We start from the raw sequence: 15009 nt of genomic DNA, 5'->3' as shown, positions 1-15009 counted from the left end.
TGTACAACAAGCAGGGAAATAGAGCGAGGCTTCCATGTGCTTTAACTCCTTTTGTGGTAGCCTGTATTAATTTACTCCTACCTTATTTTGTCAAGAGGTCTTTACAAAACAATGATGGCTGGGTCTGACTGGAAGGTGGAAATGGCTCTTTGATAGAGGAGATTTAAGAAGAACATTTGAGTAAGTTTTGGGGTTTCTTAAAAAGCACAGAATCAGTGAAGGAACTGAAACTGGACTGCCTCTGTGGTGCAACACGGAAATAGACAACATTTTATGGCAAGTTTCCATAAAGGAGATTTTATCATTTCTTCATGGAAACTATCTGGGAAAAAAAAAACAAACAAACAAACAAAAAAAAATCTTACAACATCTGTACAGCAAATTAAATCCTGAAAAGATGAATATGCTGAGCAAACAGACAGTTGGAAGTACCTTCTACAGAGAGTTAAAACAACATCTAATACATTCACTGTTGCTTTGACAGACTACAGGTTATATATGAAAAATCCCCAAAGTTACTATCTACTAGTTTTCCACTCACATGATTCATGACACTAATTCTTCAAAAACTAATTAACTGTAATGTTCCTCACAGAGAGTCTAGACAATTCTCATTTTCCAATAACATGTATTTTGTGATATTCAAGTAATACATAAAATTGATGTTTACATATTAATAATGTTACAAAAGGCTAAAATTCTAGCTGTATTTTTTATACATTGTAAAAGTGCTAATCTTGAGGCAAATAATTGGGGAAAGGCAAAATATTGGGGATCAGAAAATATACGCATGTCTTTTTTTTATATATACAAAAAGCATGTCAAGATGCTTCTTTGACACAGTGTGCTACACTTCCTCTGTAAGGAAATGAAAAGAAAGGCATCTTGTGAAATTTGTATCTGAACTGTCCAAAGTCAGTCGTCCAGCTGGCAGAGCAATGCAACACCTCGCTTGATCCAGTGCTGGACTGGTTTATCCGTATCAAGAGTTAAGGCAATAACAAAGTTAGTAGAATGTCCAGTAGTAGATAAGACTCCTTTACGCTCGCTTGTCTTGTAGAGTGGGCAAACATACGCATTCGATTTCTTTATGTCTGATTTTGCAGCTTTGAAAGAAAATAGAACAATATATTATTTACTGCAGCTATTTTAAATGATAGGAGCCTAATCTACACACAGATATTATGTATTTACAGTAATATCCTTAAGGATAAATAAAAATGAAGAATTGTTTCATGTGTAACATAACAAAATTACCTTTTTTTTTTAAAAAAAAAAAACATAACAACCTACATTTAAATAAGCTAACAAACTTAAAGAGAGTAACTAAACTACAGTTTGTTTCCAGGACTCAATAGCAATATGTGATTTTATCAGCTTCATAATCATTCAGAGACATATTCAAATCTGAACAGTTATATAATTAGTGATTTCCTTTAACATAAGGGTTACAGTTTATAGCTTTTAACAGTTCCACGGAAATTCTGATCCAGCAGCCACAGAACCTTACTACAATCAAAGTCACCCGAGAGGTAAGGACACAACTCCACAGGAAATTTCCATATGCCTAGACTATTCACATGCAACTTGCAAAGTGTTAAATCATGCATGTATGAAAACAAATCCATTCAGCATCCACAGAAGGCAAAGGCAGAAAAAGTGAAAGACTAGCTATTAGTTTGTTACATATACGTTGCAACAGTTACAGTAGGGAGCCCTGTTTAAATGATTAAATAAAAATCAGGGATTTACTGCTCCTGATCAAAGAAAACAAGAATTATGGAAAGTATTTACTGGCATCATAGGCAATGAGCAGCAACAAAAAACTAAGGAAACCCTGTTAAATCATGTGAGGTAAAACCCTGAGCACCTGTAAGCTGATTCAAAATTCTCAACTCTAGTAGAGTGAGGAATTCAAACACCATGTGCCTCCTCCACCAAAATTAACTTTTGTTTTGAGAAAGACTGAGAAGCAACTAAACTTACTTAAAATATTCGTCTAACTACTCCTTTTGTCAAATGTGTAACTATAAATTTCTGCACACAGAGAGGAACAGGCCTCCTGCTCAGATTAAGTACTAAGTCAAACTAGCAAGTATAATTTTTAACACAGAAGTCAAGTGCATGTGAATTCTGTGCACATTTGGGTACTTTTGTGAGGGGAAGGAGGACTGGTCTTCTGCAATAGCAGAATTCATTGTTGAAATTTCTTATTGAATAGCACGCAATTCAGAGCAATTTTACTTACTTGGTTTTATCCAGATGATTGGCATCACATCAAAGAGCAATTTGGGATACTGTTCAGCTAACATTCCTCTGGTGAGAGAAAGCAACAAAGCAGTTATTTTTGGCTTGGTGTTAAACTGAGCCAAGAAAAAAAAAAAAGAAAAAAGAAAAAAGAAGAATGTGTTTAAAGGTAAATAAATGTCTTTTTCTCCATTTTTTTCATAACTGAAATAATATTTCATTTTGTATGAAATTACTTTCATCTAGCAATCTAATATTTCCTTGAGGTACTTGTAAGAAAAGCAAAGGAAGTTAAGGTACTACAGTCACAAATGTACTAGGCTAGGAAAAATCTTCTTCCAACAGTAGATTTGAACTTGTAGTTCCAACATATGAGTGGTTAACCATAGGAATAGGATCATCCTGAGGGAGATCTCAATTTTGTATAAAATTGTTGTTTGGTCAGGAAAGCCAGCAAGAATGACTCTGTCATTCACCGGGTAAAGCATTCACGTAGGGAATAAAAGGAGAGGAGATCTCACTCTTGATCCAACCAACATTAGCTTAATTGTAACAAGTAAATCAGAAAAGCTTAAAGCCCCAGGCACCAGAACACTGTCCAGTCACGTGGTGGTGAAAAGGGATCACCTACCCCAAATAAGCAGAAGATGCAAGCATGGGAGGGAACAAACCATAGGGCCTATACACTGTCTTTTAATAAAGGAGACAACTACTGTACTTCCTTTCTACATGGAAAACTTTTTTTCCAGCCTAAACTAATAGACAAACAAATTCACAGATAATTCCAGCACATTTAGAATTTTACTTTTAAGAAAGTATATGATTAATTTAATGCTCTTCTGGCTGCTGTTTTCCATTAGTACTTTAATCAAGGAAAGAAGGTGCACAAAAGTTGAGAAAGGGGTGAGAAGAGAAAGATGTGCCAAAAAGAAACTGTGTGTTGGGGGGGGGGGGGAGGAGAAGAGACAGAGAAGAATTTCAAGTAAGTGATGAAAGAAACACGTAAGGTAATGACTCTTTAAGAGACAAAATTTCCCTTTCCCTTTTTCAAAAGATTCGGTAACAAATATAAGACTTTTTTTTTTTAAAAAAAAAAAAAAAAAAAAAAAAAAAAAAAAAAGAAAAGAAAAAGGTTGTTATTCCAAAATCTAAATAAGCTGTTGTAGGATTAGCCTACCTATGTTCTTACTATACAGTATCTGTTTGTTTAAACTTCTTGGGGGAAAAAAAGAATGCAATCTCTTTTTATGGGAGGAGAAGGGAGGGAAGAGGGCTAAACTTAAAACACAAACAACCTTATTGCATTATTATGAAAACAAAATACACTCTAGAATTAAATTTTCATGTGAACGGCTGAAGGAAAGGTTATTATATACCCAACTGTATCCCTGAAATTTGGCAAATTGATTACTGTCAGTTGACAAAGGTGTGCACAAAACCATACATCAGACAAAAACAACTTTGGTAAGTAAACCAAGGAAACTAACCTCTTGCAAAACCTATCAGTTAGCCCAAGTGTTTGTTAGTACTAGCTGCTCTGCTCACTCATTTTGTTTGCATCACTGGAAAAATATTTTTACCTCAGAAAATTTAATCTTGATATATATATTTTTTTTACTCTTGATACTCACCATTCACTTTAAGGTGCCTGTATCTTAGGCATTAATCAATGATAGATACCCTAAAAATGGTGAATAATGGTTGAGCAAACAGCTAAAACACTATAAATCAAATCTTGACTTTATCCTGTGTGACCCAGGGGTAATTTGCATGAGTGCTGTTCATACAGAATAAACACTAGAGAATGGCCTGGCTGGCTAAAGCAAGATGATGCCAGAGCTCTGTAGCTACCCAACAGCTAGGACAGAGAGACTTGCTCACAAATCAAAACTTTATCTAAAATTTTATTACATATTTTTAAAAATTTAATGAAAAGATTTAGAAAATTCAAGTTTTCAAATAAAACATTAATTTTTTGAATAAAAATGGTTATAGAAGAAAAACTGCTCTAGAAATTAAGTCTCTTTAAGATAACTCAGACTGGGCACCAAATGATTAAGTGTTTCAGAATTACTGGCTACTTTAAAAATATGTTGGATTTTCTGCTTGAAATCCTTCCACGGCTCATGCTGTCAGACAATTCTATGAGTTTCATTCTGCTGCAGGTTAGCACATTCCAACTTTTCCAGCACAGTAACACTTAAAAGATTCACTGTTTTATTTTCTTACCTTTAACCCATGGGAAAAAGGAAATCATTATGAAGGTGTTATTGGAATAATATGAAAAGTAAGACTAAAATCTTTAAACAAATCTTGCGTAAGCACATAAGAAACATTTTAAGGACTGTAGTAAAATACTTTGGTACTGACTTGGCCCTGTCCCAGCGAGCTCCATCTAAAAACAATCCATGGATATAAACTCCATCTTCTGGTGCAGTATCAGAGGTATCCTGAGGAATAACCTACAAGAAATAGTAAGTGCTGCATGTTATCAAACTTTTGTAGTGTTTCCTTTTTGAAGTATTATGCCAATAGCCAATCTTCCGAAGATCATTCCAAAACAAGAATAAAGTAGTAATGATTTCTTTTCAGCACGACTTTTAAACAAAACTGCTAAGATAGCAGTTTTCTATAGGTTTGTTAGTTACCTTTATTGTAGGTTATAAAAAGAAGAATTCAACGACAAACTACCACACAAGTTGTTTTTCTGAGGTCCAAAGACAAAAGTCTTTCAATATATCTCTTTTACAGATGTTTTTCAACATGCCTACTCTACCAAAGAATTAAATGCATGTCTTCAAATTGCTGCAAGTTAGTTGCAAGATGAACTTTCCACTCAGAATTAACTTACTCCAGCTCACTGCAATATCAGGACCCAGATTAATGATATATACATTAATAATATATTCATACCTGAAATTCATATCCCAGAAGGTCAATAGGGATCGTGTACTTCCTAGCATAGTTTTGCATAGCTCCAGTTAAAAAAGCTTGAGTAAAATAGAATCCTGACAGCCAAAAAACTGTGGGCTTCCCTAATTCATACCAATTCTGGAAAAAGGAAAATGACATTTTCAGTAATCAAAAAAAGAGACAAAAAAAGAATATCTAGCAATATCTATTATTCCTTTTCCAAATACTCTTTCAACATAAAGAGGAGCAAATTATATAAAAAAGTAGAGTAAGTAACTATTGGCACTGACTCTTGTACCTTACCTGTAAGAATTTCAGCCTTGCTAGAAAATCTAGGATATAGCTGCCTAGTGGTTTTAGGCTTGGGTATGAACGTTTAGCCCAACTCTCAGGAACTTTTCCAACGAGTAGACTGCCACAGAGAGCCTCTAGTTCAGAATCCATAACAACCAATCCTTTAATGGCTTTCTTCAGGTTAATTAATGTGATACGGATAGTTCGTATTAAACTAAAGTAAAAAAAATATATATTATTTATAAAATATATATTACAAAAAAAAAAAAGAATTCTCACAAGCTTTGCTCTAATCAAGCTTTGCATGATTTGTAAGATTCCACATCCTCTCTGGAAAAAATAAAACTGGATTATGGAACTTGTATAGATGGTTTCCACATAACTGCAGAACTAGCCACATTATAAAGTTACAGATTTATGCTCCTATTGTCATCTTCCAGTACGCTTCTTTTTCCCAGCCTAGCAGTACTTCCAAAGTACGATATGGCGGATGGGGGTGTATGTGTGTTCTTTTTAAGACTGTGGAGTTCTGACCTGTATTTAAAAAAAAAAAAAAAAAAACAAAAAACTGCTACTGACTTCTTTTGCTGGGATACATAAGTCCTGTATCCCTTCCCCCCACCCACCTCACTTCCAAATACTAAGTCATCTACAAGGCTTGACTCCTTATGATTTGTAGGGCAGCAAAACAGAACACCAGACTAAGTACACACTGGAGGAGAGTTTTGTATCTGAATTTTGCAGGTGGCTTGATTCTTCATTTTGGAAAAACAAATTCCAGATTTGGAGCTCCAAAATTTGGGGAAATTTCATGTTTAAATATAGCGCTCAAACAGATATGCAGAACTGTACAGTTCACACCTATTTCTTATTTTTTTGAAAAAATAGCAGCATTGTGGGTTTTGGAAGCAGTTGTGAAAAAATAACTGCAATAACACCCATGCACCATTTGTTTCTGATTACACAAAACTACTTTGCCTAACTTTAAGACTAGGAACAGTCTAATGTATTCTTCTATTAATTTTGTGAAATACTCTATTCTGTTTAGCAAGAAGGTAAACTCAGAGCTCCAAATGCATGCACAGTATACTAGATGGAAAAAGAAGTTTTAGATTACAAGAGAGGAGAAAGTTGAAGTCAGAAACAAAGGAAAACTTGGAGAATGAAAGTTAGGGGGCATTATTAAAAATCCGGGAGAAAATGAAGTGGCAGACAGAGGGGAAGAGATAAACAGAAGAAGGAGAGCAGATAAAAATATGGAAGAAAGAATGGAGGAGCAATCAAAGACAGCAAAGAAATAGAAAATCGAGGAAGAGAGAGCAGGATCCAAAGAGAAAAACAAAAGCAATTAGAAGTTTTTAATCCGAAGTAACATATTGTGAAAGGAAGTCATAGGAAGAAAAGAGGTTTCCGGAAAGGGGGGGGGGGGAAGGAAAAAATTAAAGCAGAAGCCTATCAGGCAGTACAGAAATAAGCAGAAATATTTCCAAATATCAAAGAAAAGAACTTCATAAGCTATAACTATATGTGTATTACAGCTTCCACCACCTTTATCCTGCAGGTCTGAAATATGAAGGAGGGAAATAAAATATATAATTTAGCAAAAGAAGGTGAAAGAGAAAAAGAAGGAAGTCAAAGAAGAAGGGAGTAAGAAGGGAGTCTAAGCTTCTTTCTTTTTGTTTTATCACATTTGTTTTTCTCCCCCTGTTCATTTTGCCATTGGATCATTTTTCCTGAAATCCGTCCTACAACTCTGCCTTTTCCAAAGGGAAGACTGGTGCTAGGATTGCAGATATCATTGCAAACAATTAGAGTGGAAAGAAATAAACTATAAAATATTTCCCAAAACAATTTACAATGGATGGATAGTAAAAAAAAAAAAAAAAAAAAAAAGGCTTTCTGTAAGTGGAATGATTATGAGTAGATTCAGTAATAGTAATCAAATACTCTCTCACTTGTTGAATCTCTCCATTTCTTGCACCAGCACAGTGTTCATACTTTCTTCGTACCTCACAGGGTATTTAATTAGGGAACCTTCAATGTCAAAATCATTTGGAAGCTGTAAATGACAACATATTTGGAAATCATTCTATATATTGTAATGCATTAACACTACACTAAAAGAAAGCAGATGCAAAAAGCTGCAGAGTAATACATACCAATAAACCTTCTGATGAGTATCTAATCAATTTAGTATTTTAATCCAAATCCAAATGACCCTTATTTTTTTAAAATCCACCTAGAATTCTTCATACCATACAAAATTATAAATGCATTTCAACTCTCATTAATTGTAGCAATGCTCATATGAACCAGCTATTCTTTCACATTTTGTTTGTTCTGTTTTCTCTCTCTGCCTCCTGATTGCTACCTATTTAGCAAAACCTCATTCAACTTCATTCATGCAGCTGTGGCCTGCCACAGCCAGAGAGTTCTTACTTTCATGTTGCACTGAAGTTCTCCCAATAGATTTTTTCCCCCAATACGAAGTAAATTTTACAGTGAAGACTCAGGTTAAAGAGTTTCTGCTTTGTGAAAAGACAAACTTGAGTCACTCGTACACTGCAATACCTTGCTGAGAATATCATCCGCAATTTCATAAAGAGTGCTGTCACCACCTCCAGAAGAACCTCCCTGAGTGCCTCCTCCTTGTGTTAAAAGCAAAGATTCAAAGAGGACCTTTGTTTGCTGAAGATCTTTTGAAATATCTACATTTTCATGCAAACCAAATATCTCTGGTTGCTGAGTAAAGGGAAGATTCTAGGGCAAAATACAATAAATATTAGCATTAAATAAAGCAGCACACTACAAATCAGATTCAAAGCTTTAAGAAGCAAAGTATAAAATTACCATTGACTTCAGCTGAAGAGGGATAAAGACTTCACAGTGTATTTGCAGACAGTATTGCTGGCTACAGAGCTGTCAGCTCATACAGAGAAAGCCATTGCTGAGGAATTCTTTATTATCTATGCTAGGTGCTTCTATCTACTTACCCTACCAGAAACATATGCTGGATCATGACAGGATGTAAGGCAAGCAGCTAAGCATCCAATTAAAAGTGCTGCAAAACTACCATTTTTAGCGCTCAGGCCAAAGCCTAAGAATAGTTCTCTTAGTATATCATCATTATAATAGATGGTATTTTTTTTTTACCTTAATAAATTCAATGTAGTCCTCATACGTGCCTTTTGGTGGAGCATAATAGTTACCACTGGGAGAAAAAGTGTAACGAGGATTTTCAATTATATCAGGATTATAAAAGTCATCCAACATTGTCAGGAGTAAACGTCTGTCCCAGTCATCCGTCACTCGGCCTCCATAGTTACACTCACCAGTAAGGTAAGATACAGCTTCAAATGGAACATGGCTATACTCATTTATAAATAGCTGAAACAGAAAACAGCAGTAACTCTAGAGAGTTTAAGGATCTGCAGAGTAACAGTGTGACCTACAGAGAAAAGGGACAGGAGCATGCACAATTGCAGTTTATGGAGTTTTCCCATCTCAAGAGTTGGAAACTCCAATTCTGAAATCTTTTTTTCAGACAAAACTACTGATTAAAATTAACAGGCATTAGTAGTGATATACTTTCATGAGTACCAGAATTAACAAATCATTCCAGTCTTTCCTGAATTATTTACAATTGGATAGTTTTGTCAGTCTAAACTTTCTAGGACACTTCTCTTTCTTGTACCAAGAAAGATGTGTTTCATAGAAATTTCCTTCTAATCTTCCGAATCTTCTCATCCCTTCCATTGTTGCTTGCTACTTTTCCAACAGCTCAACCTCAACCTCTGCAATTCACGAGTTTTAGCTCTTCTGACTTTGGTCTATCATACAGGGCCTCCAGAAGACTGAAGGTCAAGTAGCACACATCATTTAGCTTTAAGGTAAGAGAACAGTTGTGAACTTGTTTAATTAGCAGTGTGGACACAAATAAAATTCCTTTTACCAACCCAAAGAGCCACCCAAATAAGAGATCATCGCTTACAGGGTACTACTTATAGAACAATGAGCTTTTTCATACAACAATTTTAACTCTATTACAGTTAATTCTGTAAGTTTGTGTGTATCTAGATCTCACAAAGAATAAATTTTTATTTCATTTTTCTTTTAAGTATTTATAACATGATTGACATTTTTGGCTTTGTTACTGAAGTCACAGAAACTTGCTTAGAAATCTGTGAATATTTGATATAACCTAAGAGTATTGCTAGCTTTTGACTATCAGTCTGTTTTCCTGTGGTGGGAACCAAAGTTCGTAAGATCAGCGCTGAAGGCAGCAGTAGAAGATTTTACCTGCAACTGTCTAATGCTGATTCGCAAGTCTGATTCATTAAATCCATAGGGTATATTCCAACCAAGAGGTCCAAATTTTCTTCTCTCTTGAACAAGAGCATGGAAAAAACAAACTCCAAAGAGCAGTTTTTCCCATACCTTTGAAAAAAACAGAACAAGAAAGTATTAATTGGCCCATGCGCTTGTGCTATTCTGTAATTTACATAAAGAACAATACCATTTGATTACCATACCATTTCGGGGTACAAATACATGCAACTATTAGGTATGCAGTGATAAGTTGACTTGTGAAAAAATATGCACATATCTGCCACACATAGAAACACATTTAGCAAGATTCTCAAGTACATTTTTTTCTTCTTCCATATTCAAATAGTATGCGATATTTATTAAGATATATAGATAGATATAACTAGATAACTATATAAAATATTGATGTATTGTTTAATATTGTAAGGCCTATGATGCAACTACTTACAGCTATATGGAATGATTACAATGCTTGAAACTGTGAATAATCCCACTGGATTTTCACTTCCTTCACAGGTAATGATTAGCTAACTGGTTCCTTGCTTATGAATAAGAGGTATAGGCACTGCAGTACCAGTCCCTGACAGTGAGAAAAGATCTTCCCAGTGTTTACCATCTCAACAATGATTACGCTTATGGCTTATATTTATTCAAAACTTTTAAAAGCTCTGAAGCCAAAGTTTTAGTTTCAGGCGTGCTCCTGTTTGGAATGGCATCAAGGCTGGGCTCTGCCTCTCACTTCTGAGTTTGACAGGTATGCCCAATTAATGGCTGTTGAGGGTTTATGTACGTCATGCAACGAGCATGAGGCTTTCCCATTTTATGGGACTTAATAAAGCCCAAGAGATAGTATTAACTATTACCACATAAAGCTACCTGGCAGCGTTATTCTCTGCTAATGATTTTTATGACTGCAAAACCTAAACTCATGACTATAGGAAACAATCTGAATTACAATATTCATTGGACAGAAATCAGTACAATCTGTGAAAAAATATGAACAAAACTGTCAAAAGATGAACAAATTACCAGCTCCTTTTCAGGGCACCCACAGAAGAATGCAGGATCAGAAATAGGATCAGAAAGAAATGACTGAAGTAAATTTAACCGGAGACCAGTCGGAGGTTCATTTGTCATCTTTACTCCATTCTGCAGAATGGTTACTGGAAACTAGAAATAATAAATAGCACAACTGCATTCAGAAAGTGGGGAAGAACTGATATTGTTATAACGATGTTTTGCTATATTATATTTGTTATATTAGTAATTACCTTAAGAAATCACATTTTCAACATCACCAGCTTTTAAAAAAAATACTCAAAGACCATCAAGAAAGTAAAACTTTACTATAAAATATAAACTTATTTGTATTTTAAAATATTTTCTTGAATGCCTTCCAAAATAAAATGCATACAGCTGAATTAACTTCTTGAACTCATGTGGAATAAAACTTGTGGACAGTATCACAAATTTCATGACTGTGTTTCCTGGAAAAATGCAGTTCCATTTACTGATGTCAAAATATTAAAGAGGAATTTTGGTATAATTACGCTTATAATTATTTTTAAGGTCCACTCCTGATTAAACTCTCTCTTCATGAGCCTCTAAGCATTTTAGGGAAGTTCTGTATTATCAGTTCATTCACGGATACAAAAAATCTGGGTTAAAACTTACTGACTTTTTTTCCCCCCCCTGTGGAAAACAGACATTTGGTAATACATGTACCTTTGGTGAAGGGTAACTAGTAAGCCAAAGTCTGAAGAATGGATGGCAGTTTTCACTGCTAAACTCTTCACATATTTTCTCTAGCATTGGCATCCAGGAGACAGCTAAATGACAATTTTGTAAACAAACCCAGGTTCCTTCTTCCATCCCTTCTTGAATCATTTTCGTAGCTATAGGTCCTTGTCCTTGTCCTAGTGAGATGGACTGAAACTTATTTCCAACCATCTTTTTGTCATTTGCAAATTTCAGGAGGCCTTGAACAGAAGGCACAATATTTTAGCATTTCTTTGTTAAAATCAAGTTGCATCTCACGAAAAAAAAAAGAATTTTTTTATTATTACTTTACGAAAACCTACATACAAGATGGTATAGCTTTGATGTACAATGTAAAACTTACTCATTTTAAAAAACTGTTACCATTTTATTCTGCAACACAAAATTTTATCAGTCTGATATAGCAGCATTCAAATTCTACTTGCCTAAGTGCAAAATCACCCCCATTGTGTATGCAAGGGGGAATTCAGATCCCTAATCTGAAAAGCTATGCTGGGCCTTTTCTTCTTCCTGTTTATACTTACTGGACATGGGATCTGCTCCTGGAGATAGCACAAATATTAGTGGGATTGTAGAATTTGAATCTAAGTAACTTTTTGTTAGATCAAATGGTGGTGGCTCTACAAATTTCTTTCCCAGTTTATTGGTTACAAATGTTGTTATAGCTGGACCAATCTGATTTAAAAAAAAAAAATCAGTTACAAAATTAAACATAGCGTATTTCGTAGCATCTTTAACATATACTGTACTCCAAATCACTGAGCAAAATGTCTAGAGACACCTCTCTACTTTGTACAGAGCTGAAACTAGTCTTGTTGGATGCTTCAGAAGCAAAGGTTTCCAGCATGACTTTAGTCTTAAAAAAATACACACACACACACACACACACACACACACACACACGTATCTCAAATTAAATGCCCCATATGAACAACACTAAGTGACATAGCCAGAAAGGATAATTACTGAACTGTAAGACTTGAATTGAGTTTTCAGGTGTAGGTCCATATTTCCCCTTGGAATTAGTTAAAAAGTGTAATTACATAAATATTTACTAATGAGCAATTATAGTGTGCACTTTTAATCCTAGCACTGGCTGTCCATAACATACAATATAATTTGTGGAATGCACCAAAGGTAGAATATTTTAAAAGTTCTCTGGCTACTCTGGCTAATATCATGAGCATGTGGGGTGCACCAAAGAACAGAATATACATGAATGAGCACTGGAAGAAAACTAGAAAGATTAGTATACTCTAAAAGATACACTTTGTCACATCAGACAAAGGATCTCAGTTGATGCCAGTGGTGCTTGAACTGCTCAAGTGGAAAATAAGAAAATCATTTATTTTCTAAATAAAATGTTCTGAAGAACAGATTAGTCATTTTAACAGCTATATCAAAATATGCTACAAGATACGGAATGATCTACAAACACGTGGTAATGTATCATTTTACCTTGTCTGGTCTTAAGCACCGAAGGATTATCATCTTTTGTAATTCATTTAAGGTATTACTGAATTGTTTTGGTAAAGGAAAGCTTTGTGGCTCTTTGCTGTCATAAATTTTTTGCCACTCGCTTGTATTTTCAGAGATGTGACTCCTAGAAGGAAAAGCACATGCTATTACTGTAAATGCCTGGATTCCAGTTTTTCATGTTTTCCAAAAAAGTCAATTAAATTGTAATGTCCTACACAATGCAACCAGTACAATCCATTTCACATCTACACTAGCAAATAATCTTATAGTTGCACTAATTTTTACAGAAGCTTCTCTGTGTTGAAGAGTGAGAATCTTTTCCCACTATGCTGGTGCAGACATATATGGCTTCATCTGAATGGCTGTGACTTGACAATAAGCTCTGCCTGCTCCTGCAGCTAGCTCTGCTTGGACCAAGGAGGCTTCCTAGATCTTGGGTGCAGTGTGAATTTTCTGCGTCTCATATTTTGGAAAAACTCAGTTCACCAATTGAAGAATTAAGAGGAAATTCAATCACGGAAAAATCTTGTATTATTTTCTTTCATGTAATATTCATTGTATACGTTCCTCTCAGACTAGTAATTCTAGATCATCATCTACATCACTATCAAAACTGTAATAGGGGAGAAACTCAAAACAGCCAAAGAAAAGTTTCTTCTATTACAGCAGCGTTTGTTCTGCTATCACATGTTTCCACAATTAGACACAAAACCTCCAAATAAGTTTGGGCTCTGTCAGCTATTTATGTGGAAGACATATATTGCCAAACTGTCTCCAGAACTTAGGATTAAATCTTATTTAAACTCAGGGCAAAATTCTCCTGATTTCAGGAAATCAGATTTCACCAGAAAAAAATTCCTCCTCCAGAGCTATGATGAAATTTTGCTACACACACCATCTTTCTTGGCTTTCATTGCTCCCCTTTAATACACTGTTTTCTCTACCATGGAGGTATTCTCAAAGAAAAGTATGCAGCCCATTCCATAAATAAACAAATAAGGTATTCAATGCCTGGATTAATTTAAAGAAATAGTTTAATTAAATAATAATTAGTCAACTTAAGTTTTTGAATTATTTAAGTAAAACAAGCCTAGAATATGATGGAAACAGGAACAGTTTTCTAAAGATGAGACAAGTTTATGTATTGGAAACATCAAAACTGTAGTGATATTCTGTCACAATTTTAAAAACGTATAGCAAATATTTCTTTCTGTATATTACAAATACTTTAGTCAAAAACAATTATAGCTATTTCATAACAACATTGTACTATACCTCAGTCCTCTAAAAGCTGGGATTTCATTTGCACGACATAATTCGTCCCAGCTCTTATCTGGTAGCCAAGATGGATCTGGGTTCTTGTATTTATTCTTGAGACCCACACCCCCAGTTAGCGGGAACATAAACTCTTGACGTTCTATTTCATTCTTAGCCCTAAATTAAAAAAAAAGAAAGTAATATTGTTATTGAGATATATTTTCACACAATATAAAGAGTTGTTTTAAAAGAATTATACTTCATTGGCATTTAATAATGCTCTTACTGCAGTAATAGCTGGGATCTCAGTATTCTATGCAATTAAGCAACTGCATAATAAAAGATGATTGATTAAGACTAAAGGATTTTAAAGGTAAATTGTGCACATCTTATTTGAAGTGCTATCATTCCTGACTCTTAAAGGCTTTATAGAAAAGATGGGTTCTGGGCCTTAGAACTAGTAGCTTTACAAACTGGCTCAAGAAGAATGGTCAATAAACAGATGCGTACACATCATAACTAAGTAATAAAAGCATGCACACTGTGTTGTGATCATGCAGTTTTGAACTCATCTTTCCTCTCATAATGTGTGCACATAAAATTAAAAAAAAAAAAAAAAAAAAAAAAAAAAAAAGCTCAAAAAAACACCAAACCCCCAAAATCAGGAAGATGAAACTAAAAAGTACAGTGGAAGAGAGAAGACAGCAAATT

The 15009-nt window shown here is 34.6% G+C and overlaps 1 protein-coding gene across 1 annotated transcript in view; it reads right to left on the bottom strand.

Annotated features, from left to right (window-relative positions):
* Positions 1-735: 735 nt before the first annotated feature.
* DNAH12 (dynein axonemal heavy chain 12) overlaps positions 736-15009 on the bottom strand; it is a 72884-nt gene continuing 58610 nt past the window's right edge. The window contains exons 60-73 of the mRNA XM_062585213.1: positions 14317-14475; positions 13021-13165; positions 12087-12237; positions 11509-11762; positions 10813-10953; positions 9754-9891; positions 8608-8841; positions 8026-8214; positions 7410-7513; positions 5464-5668; positions 5161-5298; positions 4618-4709; positions 2249-2316; positions 736-1106 (exon numbers count right to left, since the gene is read on the bottom strand). Of these exons, the coding sequence (XP_062441197.1) occupies positions 916-1106; positions 2249-2316; positions 4618-4709; positions 5161-5298; positions 5464-5668; positions 7410-7513; positions 8026-8214; positions 8608-8841; positions 9754-9891; positions 10813-10953; positions 11509-11762; positions 12087-12237; positions 13021-13165; positions 14317-14475 (2209 nt within the window). The 3' untranslated portion in view covers positions 736-915. The remainder of the gene's footprint in view (positions 1107-2248; positions 2317-4617; positions 4710-5160; positions 5299-5463; positions 5669-7409; positions 7514-8025; positions 8215-8607; positions 8842-9753; positions 9892-10812; positions 10954-11508; positions 11763-12086; positions 12238-13020; positions 13166-14316; positions 14476-15009) is intronic.

This window comes from Rhea pennata, chromosome 12 (assembly GCF_028389875.1).
Source record: "Rhea pennata isolate bPtePen1 chromosome 12, bPtePen1.pri, whole genome shotgun sequence".
NCBI lineage: Eukaryota > Metazoa > Chordata > Aves > Rheiformes > Rheidae > Rhea > Rhea pennata.
This window is presented reverse-complemented; position numbering and strand designations above follow the sequence as displayed.